This window comes from Pteropus medius, unplaced genomic scaffold, assembly GCF_902729225.1.
Source record: "Pteropus medius unplaced genomic scaffold, Ma_sr-lr_union100, whole genome shotgun sequence".
Classification (NCBI taxonomy): Eukaryota; Metazoa; Chordata; class Mammalia; order Chiroptera; family Pteropodidae; genus Pteropus; species Pteropus medius.
In genome coordinates, this window is record NW_024352784.1 from 5062195 (window position 1) to 5073711 (window position 11517).

At 49.6% G+C, this 11517-nt stretch overlaps 1 protein-coding gene across 4 annotated transcripts in view; it reads left to right on the plus strand.

Moving 5' to 3' along the window:
• SLCO2B1 (solute carrier organic anion transporter family member 2B1) overlaps positions 1 to 11517 on the plus strand; it is a 48387-nt gene that overhangs the window by 12726 nt on the left and 24144 nt on the right. For all 4 annotated transcript variants that reach the window (XM_039848056.1, XM_039848053.1, XM_039848054.1 and 1 more), the window contains 5 exons: positions 517 to 654; positions 2077 to 2239; positions 3959 to 4192; positions 4443 to 4541; positions 6761 to 6939. In XM_039848056.1, coding sequence (XP_039703990.1) covers positions 517 to 654; positions 2077 to 2239; positions 3959 to 4192; positions 4443 to 4541; positions 6761 to 6939 — 813 coding nt within the window. The remainder of the gene's footprint in view (positions 1 to 516; positions 655 to 2076; positions 2240 to 3958; positions 4193 to 4442; positions 4542 to 6760; positions 6940 to 11517) is intronic.

Sequence of the window (11517 nt, forward strand, 5' to 3'; positions counted from 1 at the left end):
GGCATGGGTCAGAAGTGGGGGTAGATGTGGAGAAGGATCTGGGATAGCTTCCTGGAGAAAGAGGAGGGTGGTGGAACAGGGAGGAAGGTCTAGCCTCAGCCTTGGAGCTGAGGGTCAGAGGGGGCTCCCACCATCCTAGGCCCCATGAAGACCCTCGTAGTCATGTAGGTTTGAGTAGCCCTCAGGCCCCTGAGTCGTACCCAGGACAGCTTTTCTAGTTTTTAGGTCTGTGTGAGAAGCTGTGGATACTCCAGTAACTAACTAAGTAACTCTCTCTCTCTCTTCCTCTCCCTCTCCTTCTGTTCTCGACCCTCCTTTCTTGTTCTCTCTCCTCCTGTGTGTCTGTCTCCCCTGACTCTGTTTCCCCCTTTCTACTCCTTGCTCTTCTCGTGGTCTCGCTCTCCCTCTTTCCCCAACTCTGTCTCTGTCCCTCCTCCACTACCTCCTTGGACTATCTCACCACTGTGTCCCTGTCCCTCTGCCCATTGTCATCCCTGTGGTCCCTCCCTCCGGCAGTTCTTCCTCCTGTGCCACAGCCTGCTGCAGCTGGTGCAGCTCATGATCTCCGGATACCTCAAGAGCTCCATCTCCACAGTGGAGAAGCGCTTTGGCCTCTCTAGCCAGACCTCAGGACTGCTGGTTGCCTTCAATGAGGTACTGGCCCTGGCCCAGCCCCAGGGGTGGGCATTGAGGGAGAGTGGCACCCCCACTGCCCCCATCCTCCTCTCTCACCACCCCAACAAGAGCCCTTCCCCTCCCAGTGCCTGCAGACATCATCATCACAGCTCCCTCCCCCAAACCTCCTTAGTCAGCTCCTTCTGCATTGTCTTGGCCAATAAACCAACAAGTCATGTTAGGACAAGGCCTAGCGGGGCAACCTCCCCCTCCCTGTAAAGTTACAGGATTGGCAAGCCTGCCCTTCGGGGCACTTAAAGTTAGCCAGGGTCTCCATATCTATCCACTTTCCCTTTGGTTTCTTTTTCTTTTCAGGCACCTGGCTATCGCCCATCCCAGGAACGAATCAGAGGAAATCACTTCAATAGAAATGAGAGAGGTTTAAATTAGATCAAAGGCAGAACTCTGGAACCTTGGGGTGGTAAGGGAGAGAGCGATAACACCCTCAGAGTTGCCTAGAGATCCACAGGCCAAGCTTGGAGGTGTAGACAAACTGCTTTGGGCGGATTTGTAAATCGGAGTCCAGCTGTGTGCAGCCCCTCCCCCACCACATGTTTGGAGAAGGCTGCTGTCCAGAGAACACTTTATTTCTTTTTCATCTCCAGCAGATTTCTGTGAAATTCTCTTCACCTTGGGTGATATGTCATATTCCTCTCATCCCAAGGCCTGCCAGCTACACAAAGTCCCCAGTGTTCTTCAGACCCCACCTCCAGATTTCAGAGGTGGGAAGGGAGTGTCATTACCTAGCTTTGAGACCTTGGGCAAGTCACTCTCTGTCTCTGGGCCTGTGTCCCATCTATAAAATGGAGAGTGGCTGTCCTTCCCAGGGTCAGTCCTCCCACCAACCCTCTGTTGACACTATCCCACTCCCCCATTAGAGGAACTGAAGACCTTGCCCACAGTCAGCAGCCAGTAAGCAGTGGACTGCGGTGCACACCCCAGCTTCTGATGGCAGAGCCTGCTCCTTCCTTGCAGGCTCTCAAATCTCCTCCAGCGCCCACATCCTAGGATTTTTATTCTAAGGCTCAAAATTCCAAGCCGTAGTCCTCTGGCTTTAGACTCCCTTTATTTGTTTCTCTCATTTATGATGTCCCAGAAACTCAAAACCCCTTCCTTTGACTGTCCCCCATATATTCCAATATGGGATCCAACTCGTGTTCTAGAATGAAATTGAATTTCTAGCCTTATCTGCTCTCATTTCTCTCCCTTAATAGGGCAGTGGGGCCCTTCCCAGGAAGACCTAGAATCTAAATTTATAAGAGGGACCCAGATGATTTTTATTCAGCCAGCTGGTCCATTATACAGATGAAAACACTTAGGTTGGCGATAGAGGCACGGATGGTGCAGGCCTCCGGCTCTGGGCTCTGTTCCACTTTAATGGGTCCCTTCATCCTTTTGCAGGTAGGGAACACAGCCCTGATTGTGTTTGTGAGCTATTTCGGCAGCCGTGTACACCGCCCCCGACTGATTGGCTGTGGGGCTATCCTGGTGGCCCTGGGGGCCCTGCTCATGAGTCTCCCACACTTCATCTCGGAGCCATACCACTACGACCGCACCAGCCCCGGTAAGAGCGAGAAGTGGACGTAGGAGCAGCATTATTGGGGCCCATCCCCAGGCCTTCATCGATCAGGATGGGCCCAGCCGCCCAGGGCATCTGCTGGTCGTCCCCACTCCACCTCCAATGCCTCCTCAGTCCCAGCCTGGGTGGGTTTGTCAGGTGGTCCTAGGGAGTGGGACAGGAGGGTGAGGCTCTCTGGGGCAGTCTTAGTGAGGGCTTGCTTGTATGTCACTGCTTTTCTTGAGGTGGGGGTGAATTTACAACACGGTCTACTTTGGGACCTGGCAGTAGTAGGTCCTCAGGGAATGTGTGTGGAATAATAACAGTAACTTATACCACTTACTATGCACCAGACACAGTTCTAAGCACTTTATGTGTATTAATGCATTTAATCCTTATAAGAAGCCAAGAAGGTACTGAAAAAAAGAATGAATGAGTGAATAAACAAATTAAAAAATGAAAAGATTTTAAACAGAGATAATGTAGCCCTTTTTCAGCCTACTTGACAGATGGATACCTGTCCCTTAAGAATGACCCAAGCAGACTGAGCATTTGCTTCATTCCTTCCTTCTCTCATCCACCCATTTACCCATCCGTCTACCACCCCTCATCCATCCATCCACCCACCACTCACCACTCTTCATGTTTACAACCCTACGAGCCGGTGTTATCATGATCCCACTTTACAAGTGAGGGAACCGAGGTCCAGAGAAGGAAGGACTTTCCTAAGGTCCACGGCTAGTGGAATTATGGCACGCACACCTAGGTGGCCTGGACCTGGAACTCCTGCACTGAACTACTGAATCCTTGTGTTTCTGAATTCCACATTTTTATAGAACTTCCATTCTAGGAGACTCTTTTGAGAGATGAGGAAACTGAGGCCCAGAGAAGCTGAAAAGTTTCACAGTCTTCAACCCAGGCAGCCTCAGTTGAAGGCCTGGGTCCTTGACCTTGGTTCACCCAACTTTTTCTCCTGGAAAGGCCTGGGCAGGCTACAGAGAGAAGGCCACCTCTAGACCTACACTTGGGATAATAATAGCATGAAGGTCTCTTTAAGTCTGCTCACCAAATACTGGTGAACTACAGGGAACAAATGTCTGGTACTAAATTAAGAAATGCCCCTTTACTGCACTCTGCATCTGTGTCCCAAGCTGACACTGAGCCCTGCTCAGAATGAAGGCTGGGGGCACTACAGCCCTCCACAACCTGCCCTGCCCTGCCCTGCCCTGCCCTGCCTTTAGCCCTGGTCCCTCACACTGTGTGGGCCAGTCGTGCTAAACTTCTCAAGCCCCTGGGTTTGCATGTACTGTGACCTCTCCCTGGAACAACCCTCCCTACCTTCTTTTTCTGGAAAATCTTGTTTGTTCTTGACTCAGTTCAAACTCAACCTCCTTTGACAGCCCCACCCCACCCAAAAGCCAACATTGCCATGTTGCCATGGCATTTCTACATACCTCTGCTCAGAAAGGTGGCATAGGGCGGTTTAAGGGCATGGACTCAAAGCCAAACTGCTTGGATTCCAATCCTGGCTCTACCCTTGCTAGTTGCTTCCTGACCATCATTCTCCTCATCTGTGAAGTAAGAGTAATGAGAGCACCCATCCCCTAGGTTTCTTGTCGGGGGGTCAAATGATTTAAATACACACACTTAGAACAGTATCTTGGATCCAAGAAGTGTTATGTAAAAGTTTTAGCTATTGACATAATATTTTTTATCATCTCTCAGTGGACACGCCACAGGATTTCAAGGCTTCCCTGTGCCTGCCCACGACCTCAGCCCTGGCCTCAGCCCTCTCCAACAGCAGCTGCTCAAGCTACACGGAGGCCCAGCATCTGGCCTTGGTGGGGATAATGTTCACAGCACAGACTCTGCTCGGGGTGGGCGGTGTGCCCATCCAGCCCTTTGGCATCTCCTATATCGATGACTTTGCCCACGACAGCAACTCACCCCTCTACCTTGGTGAGGACTGGTCCCACCCTTCAGGCTCTGAGGAGGGAGCCAGGTTCAGGTGGGAGGATAGGAGGCCCTGAGTGAGGGGGTGGCTGGGCATGAGTCCATGACCTCTGTCCCATGTGGCCAGTAAAGGTCCAGAGCAGTCCTGGAAGGTTGTCTGGGCCCAACTAAGGAAGACAGGCTGCTCTTGTCCATTGGACAGGCACCAACCTGCAGAGAGAAGCTAAAGTGACCTAACCTAGGCTTTGTGTTACAGGGATCCTGTTTGCCGTGACAATGATGGGGCCAGGCATGGCCTATGGACTGGGTGGCTTCATCCTGCGCCTTTATGTGGACATTGACCGAATGCCAGAAGGTGAGCCCCAGGAGTACACAGGTGACCCCAGGGCACACAGACACTAGCTAACTGACTGCTGGTGTCATAGGAGACACTGAGTCAGGGGGCCCAGGTTCAACTCTCAGCAATTCCACTGACTTTGGACATGACTCTTAACTTCTCTTGAGCTTCAGCCTTTTCATTTTTGAGATCATCTTTGTCCTGTCCACCTCCCAAAGCCACAACCAGAATCCAGTGAGATGATGGAGATAAGCTGTAAAATGCCATCTGATGAGGAGCTGTGGTTGTCATCCCTGCTATTATTATGAGTCTTCACCTTGTTCCATCCCTGAGTCCCCCAGGTACTTAGCCCCATGCTCAGATATGCTATTGGCAGACAGGGGCACAGGCCTCTTGGCTTGCAGGGGGCTCCCATCTTTAGGGGGAACAAGACCCAGGTGAAACACAGAGGACAGTGTGAGAGAACTTTTGGAGCACGACTCGGTTCCCTTTGGCCTCTCTCTGATGGAAAATTTCCTGGGTGACCCCTGAGGACTCCTCTATTCCTGACCCTCTCAGAGTCTGGGAACATGTGCTGAGGGCACTATTTGGGGAACGGTGGTCTCTGACTCAGATAGTATCAAAGTGGGCCAAGGAGTGGGATGAAAGCTTGGTATGAAGGCAGCCAGGAGGGAGGAGTTTTGGGGGGGTCCTGGCACCCTGGCACCCTGCAGGGAGTGAGAGAGGATTCCTTTTAGAATAGGTCTCTATGGCATCTCAGCTGCCTGCTTGTCATACCAAGTGGCTCTGCCCCAACTATGCCTTCTGCTTTCTGCTGCTCTGAAGTTCCATCCTTCACATGGAGATTTTCCAGAGGGCCCTGGAAGCTTCAGGTGATACACCTATAGATGAATGGACATGCTACTTCTGCTTCTTATTCTCCGGCTTTTGCCAAGGGTGCCTTGAGGCCAGGACAGATCTAGGAAGCTCTGAACAAGAGTGCTAGGGCAGCCCCACCTCCCCACCCCTCCTAGAAACCTGGGCCCAGGAACCAAGTGTGAGCTATGCTTGCAGCTCCCGTCCACTTGAAGGACAAGTCCTGGGAGTCAGAGCTTCCCTAGGTTTCCCAGACATACCCCAGCTCAGAGCAAGGAGGTATGTTTTCTGGCTCTGTTGTCATTATGTAAGAAGTGGCACCTCCACAGGCAGACATGACGCTCTCGTGGACCTAGTCCTTTTTCTCTAGGGGATTTCATGGGGTAGGCGGATCATGTCTGCTACAGGCACAGACTGGTATGTGAGGAGCAGAGGAGTTGAGAAGATACATGTGTGAGCTCCCCAGCATGGCACAAGAAGCAGGGGAATATTAAGTGGAGGAGGGAATCGACTGCGTACTCTGGCCCCTGCTCAGGAGGAGTTCAGGATCAAGTTCCTGGGAACCAGTCTGACTCACAGGGCCGCTGTCATCATGCATCTGTATAGTTATAAAGTGTTTCTGGGTACTGTGGTGATTGAAGAAGGAGGTACCCAACAGAGCCTTGGGGTCAAGAGGGAGATGGGGGCACTACAGCCAGCAGGTACATCTAGGATAATCTAGTCTTAATTATACCTGGTGGGGGATCAAAATCACCTGTAGAACTTGTTAAAGGTACAGACTCCTTGGTAACCTTCCTACCCCACCCTGTGTTAGTTCCACATTGGTCTTGGGTAACTGGGTATTTTTGATAAGCTCCCCTGGTGATTTTAATCATCCTGCAGGTCTGAGAGCCACAAGAGTGGTCTTAACCATCAATTTAATAATAATAATCACCATAGTAACAGTAAAATGAAGAAGAGCAAACATCTCCATAGAACATACTATGTGCCAGTACTATTCTAAGTGCTTTTTACATGTATTCGTTTCTATGATTCTCGCAGCTCTCTGATGTAGGTACTACTACTATTTTCCTTACAGAGGAAGAAACTGTGACACAGAGAAGTTAAGTAACTTGTCCAAAGTTATGTTAGTAATGAAATTCAGACCGAGCTGTCCATTTCCAAAGTTTATGACCTTGGCTACTGCACACATTGCCTTAGTTGCTGAAAAAAACCAAGGCACACAAAGGGTCAAGTACTTGCCCAAAGTCATGCAGGACATAACCGGCAGAGCCAGAACCATAACTCAGGTCTCCTGACTCCCTCAGAAGCCAGCCCCAGGGTGGCGGCCAAGAAGTAATGGCCCATCCTGATCCTAATATCACCATGGTCTTCTCTTTCAGGTGGTATCAGCCTGACCTCGAAGGACCCCCGATGGGTGGGTGCCTGGTGGCTGGGCTTCCTCATCTCTGCTGGCGCCATGGCCTTGGCTGCCACCCCCTACTTCTTCTTCCCTAGAAAAATGCCCAAGGAGAAGAATGAGCTTCACTTCCGGCGAAGAGTCTTGGCAATTATCAGCAAAGTAAGCTTTCTCCATGTCCCAACCCTAGTCCAGGCTCCAGCCCCCACTCACTTGTCCTCCTTTGTAACATTAAATTTCTTCCCTCCTGAGCACTGTGCTTCATAGCTTACTAAGCCATCCCTGTCAGGATCCACTGCATCCCCCGCAACAGCCCTACACAGTATTTCCTGCCCCTCCCACAGCTGAGGGAATCAAGAGCCAGAGATGGAAATGACCAGCCCAAGATCACAAGGCTAGCGAGGAGAGCCCTGGGATGAGAATCCAAGCTTGTCTGAGCCCCTGCCCCTCGCTTTAACCACTATACTACTGCCTCTCTGCTTGTCGCTTAAAAGTTTTTTGAAAATTCTGAACATGCTATAGCAATGTTAGGAAACTGGGAGGAAGTGGTGGGTGCGTGGGAGGTCTGGGAAGAGTTCTCTGAAGAGGAAGGTTTTGAGATGGACTTTAAAGGATGTGTGGAAAGGTTGAAAAGAGAGGGAGGGGCATTCTAGCTGTGGAAACAGTCTGGGCAGAAGATTTGGCTATAGAAATGAATCTTACCTGTTCAGGGACAGTGAGGAGACAAACATGTATTAAATGCCTCCCCTGGGCCAGGCATCAGGGTGGACACTGGAGCTCAGAACATGGTCTCTACTCTTAAAACAGGCACAGCTTAGTCAGGATAAGTAACAACCGTAAGTTGTTCCAGGGATATCTCAACTGAATCCCCCTGCTTGGCTTATGGGGCAGGTTTTTCCTCAGAGAAAGATACTGAGGCCCAGCGGGTGCAAGGATATGCCAAGTGGTAAGAGAAGACAGGACCCTGTGAGGCCCTGGGCAGGAGAGGTGATTCCAGGCTGGGAGCCTCCACGTTTCCCAGGGACTCACAAAAACATAAGGCCTGAAGAACAATAAAATGCTTCCAAAATACAAAAGAAAATGACAAAATAGAAATGATTTATAAATGCTCAATTATGTCACTAATGTCAATGTCATTAATTCATATACATTTTATTACATTCTGAAAACTTGTGCATTAGATTTTCTCTTTTCTCAAGTATGGGAATATAAAGAAAAAGCACCTATGTGTTTCCTCTTTACTCATACACATAGCGCTTCTCTGTTTATAGGTGTGTGGTTATTCCCACATTGACCAATTCTCTGTGACACCCACTGGGTGTCTTATAGTTTAACTCCATTCTGACACTGTGTACACAGTGATAGTGTCAGAATCCCATGAGACTGCCCCCACTTCAGACACTAATCACAAGTAGTAGATCCCCAGGTTACCCATAACATCTGCCCAACTTGGCTACACATCTATGGTTTCCACACTGCCCTCCTTGTGGGGAAAATTCCATTATTTTCTAGAGCAGCTCACAGAACTCAGGGAAACACGCTTACCAGTTTACTGCATAATAAAGGATATGATAAAGGATACAGATGAACAACTAGATGAAGAGATACATAAAGTGAAGTCTGGGAGGCCCAGAGAGCAGGAGCTTCTGTCACCGTGGAGTTGGGGTGCATAAACCACCGGCACATGGACGTGTTCACTGATGTGGAAATTCCCCGAACCCCATACTATTGGGATTTTTATAGAGGCTTCATCACACAGGTATGATCAGTTATTAACTCCATTCCCAGCTCCTCTCCCCTCTCTGGAGAATGGGGATAGGGCTGAAAATTCCAAGCTTCTAATCATGGCTTGGTCTATCTGGTGACCAGCTCTCATCTAGGAGTCCACCAAAGTCTCCTATTTAAAACAAAAGATGCTGCTATCACTTAGGAAATTCCAAAGATCTTAGCAGCTCTGTGTCAGGAACCAAGGTCAAAGACTAAATATTAGAACAAAAGATTCTCCTGGCACACCCATTTATAAGTGTTTTAGGGGCTCTCTGTCAGGAGCTGGGGTCAGAGATCTGTATATATTTTCACAGGGAAGTAATTGTTGAGAAATCATAATCATAAATTAAGTTAGTTGTTGCTAAGTCTAATTTCAAAGGGACAATTTATAAAAATCCTGTTGAATATTTTGCAGCAAGAATAATTCTATCTAATGTGACAGGTCAGCGCATTTGAATATATTTGCTGTAATATATGATAGGGCCTCCTTCTTAGAGCAAGAAAATTTGGGCCTAGGAGGAAGGGCTGAAAATATCTCTGCCTAGAAAAGCTGGAACTTGAGCCCAAGTCTGTCTGACTACAGACCCGGCTGCTCTATGAACCTCGCCACCCCACCCGACCCCCTGGTTTCTTTGGAGAACCAAAGAAAAATGATGTTGGAACAGCCAGAGGGGAAGAGGAAAAGCCTTGCCTGCTAGCTTTAAGAGCAGTGGGTGACCCTGGAAGGAGGGTAAGCAGTGGGTCCCATGGCTTTATCACCAGATACTAGACAGAGAAAGGATTACAAGGGACAGAGGAGTGCAAAGGGTGGCTGGGGGCAGGGAGTCCAATGCGACACCTATGGCATTGGTCCAGGCAGGAACCAGTGCATTGGCAGTGAGGTGGGGCATGGGGATGTGTCCAGAAGCCACCCAAGAGGGACACTGCACAGACCTGTGTGCTGCTCTGCTATGGGAACATCCCAGAGACAGTGAAGAGCTGGGCCGATGCTGGCTCAGAGGCAGGGGAAGGCAGGCGCTGGAGAGGGACCAGTTTTAGGGGAAGAGGAAAGCTTGGAACCACAGATGGTCCTTCCTGGTTTTGCCTAGCTCAGGCCAAAATTTGAATGAGTTAGTCTTCCTAGAATTTGGGGAAGAGTTCTTAGGAATGGGGGTAATAATGAAAGGGAAAGCCCGGGTTGTGGGTTATGGGTAATCTCCAAGTTGAGTCTTAAATGTGAACAGAAAGAACAGCCACTTGGGCCATGGGGTGGAAGAAACTTGTCTCTGCTGGTCTCAGTCACATGTTTGTTGGTTGTGTGGCCTTGAGCAAGTCACTTCCGTCTCCTGTTCTGTTGTGTAAGATGCTGATATTAGATTCCTGGAGCCTCTTTTGCGTGCTTCAGATTCTGAGAATGCGTGATTCCTTGAGACGAAGCTGCTGTGATGCAGATTCAGATTTTAAGTGCTGTGTCTCTGTAATGCCTTAAAACCCTGGTTCCCCAGCTGTGAACCTGTCTGGCTGTCTGTATTCATTCTGTCAGCACATTGGTGATGGGGAGTGAGGGAGGGAAGGGGGTGAGAGGTTCTTAAAAAAGAACCGAAGGCTGAGAACATGATGATCTGCTTCCAGCAGCTCTCAGGCAATAAATATTGATGTGGGAGGAATTGTTCCCTCACCTCCTGAGGCTGCCTTGGCAGTGTCTGCTTGCAGTTACTCGGGCTGGCCCAGCCCACTCAGGCCACTGATGGGGACGTGGATGGACCAGGAAGAAGGGTCCAATTAGGCAGAACTGGCTGCCAGAAAGTCCAGGTTCTGAGACATGGTATGCGTATCCTCTGCAGTTGGGAACAAACAGGGGGAGGCTACTTTTCGAATTCCTTTGAACATCTCCTCCCAGGCTCAAGGGTCCCCTAAATACCCTCCTAGAAGTAAATCCAGTGTTTAATGGTATCCAGGAGATGGTTTGTAATATAAAGATTGTGTGACCCAGAGAAGGTCTCTGGCCTTAGTGTCCCTGTCTGTACAACGGGCAGATGATTGGACAGGGTCTGTTAGGTTCAGTGATGTCTCCTCTAAATGGCTCCCTGTCCCTGGAGCAGTACATGAACACATTCACGGGGGAACAGAGGAGTGCATCCTAGAGCTCCCCAAGGAGCTCTCAGGTAGTAAAGGAAGGCCAGGTACAGACAGACAGGGCATGTGAATGACAGCTCAGTTTTCTCTCATGACCACTGCTTAGAATTCTCTGCCTAGAACAGAGGAGAACATTACCAGTTTCCACAGAGAACACTAGGAGATGGCGGGTGGGGGAAGCTATATAGGGCGTGGGAGGAGGCAGGAGCCCTGCTTTCTTGCCTTTAGCTCTGTCCGTGTATCTATAACCTTAGAGCTCAGGTGGCTACCTAGACATCCTCCTAGGAGTGAACCAGGGCAGGTCTCGCCTCTCTCTGGGCTTCAGTCAACAATTAGCCAGTCTCTAGGGTCTGTCAAGCCCCAGGACTCCTGGCAGATAGCTCTGCAGACCCTGTGGAGTAAGGATGGTTTCTTAGGGGTTCTCTAGCAGGTCATCTGGCCTCACCTGTCCCTGTGGTGGTAGGGCCCCATTCAGCCAGCAACCTTCCTGTGCCCTCCGTACCTTCAGGTCTTTCCGAGCACCTGTCCCCAAGACTAGCCAGGGGCTGGGAAGGGCTTTCACTATTGAGATTCCCTGCCCCTGCTCAGCCTCTAAGCACCACTTGCCTCTGTTGCCTTTCCTTCACATTCCCTGGGAGTCTCCATGTCTGTTATCCTGGGGTACCTCTCAGAGTCTGGGATTCTAAGATTCTATGGGTTTAAAGTTCTGTATTTCTAGTAGTTGAAGATTCTCAGGTACTTGTGCTCTATTATTCTAAGATTCTATGCCTCAAATGGTCTGTGATTTCCAAAATTCACATTTCTAAATGGCTAGAATTTTGGCAAAAGAGTCTATGAAATCCATTGTCTCCCAGTCAT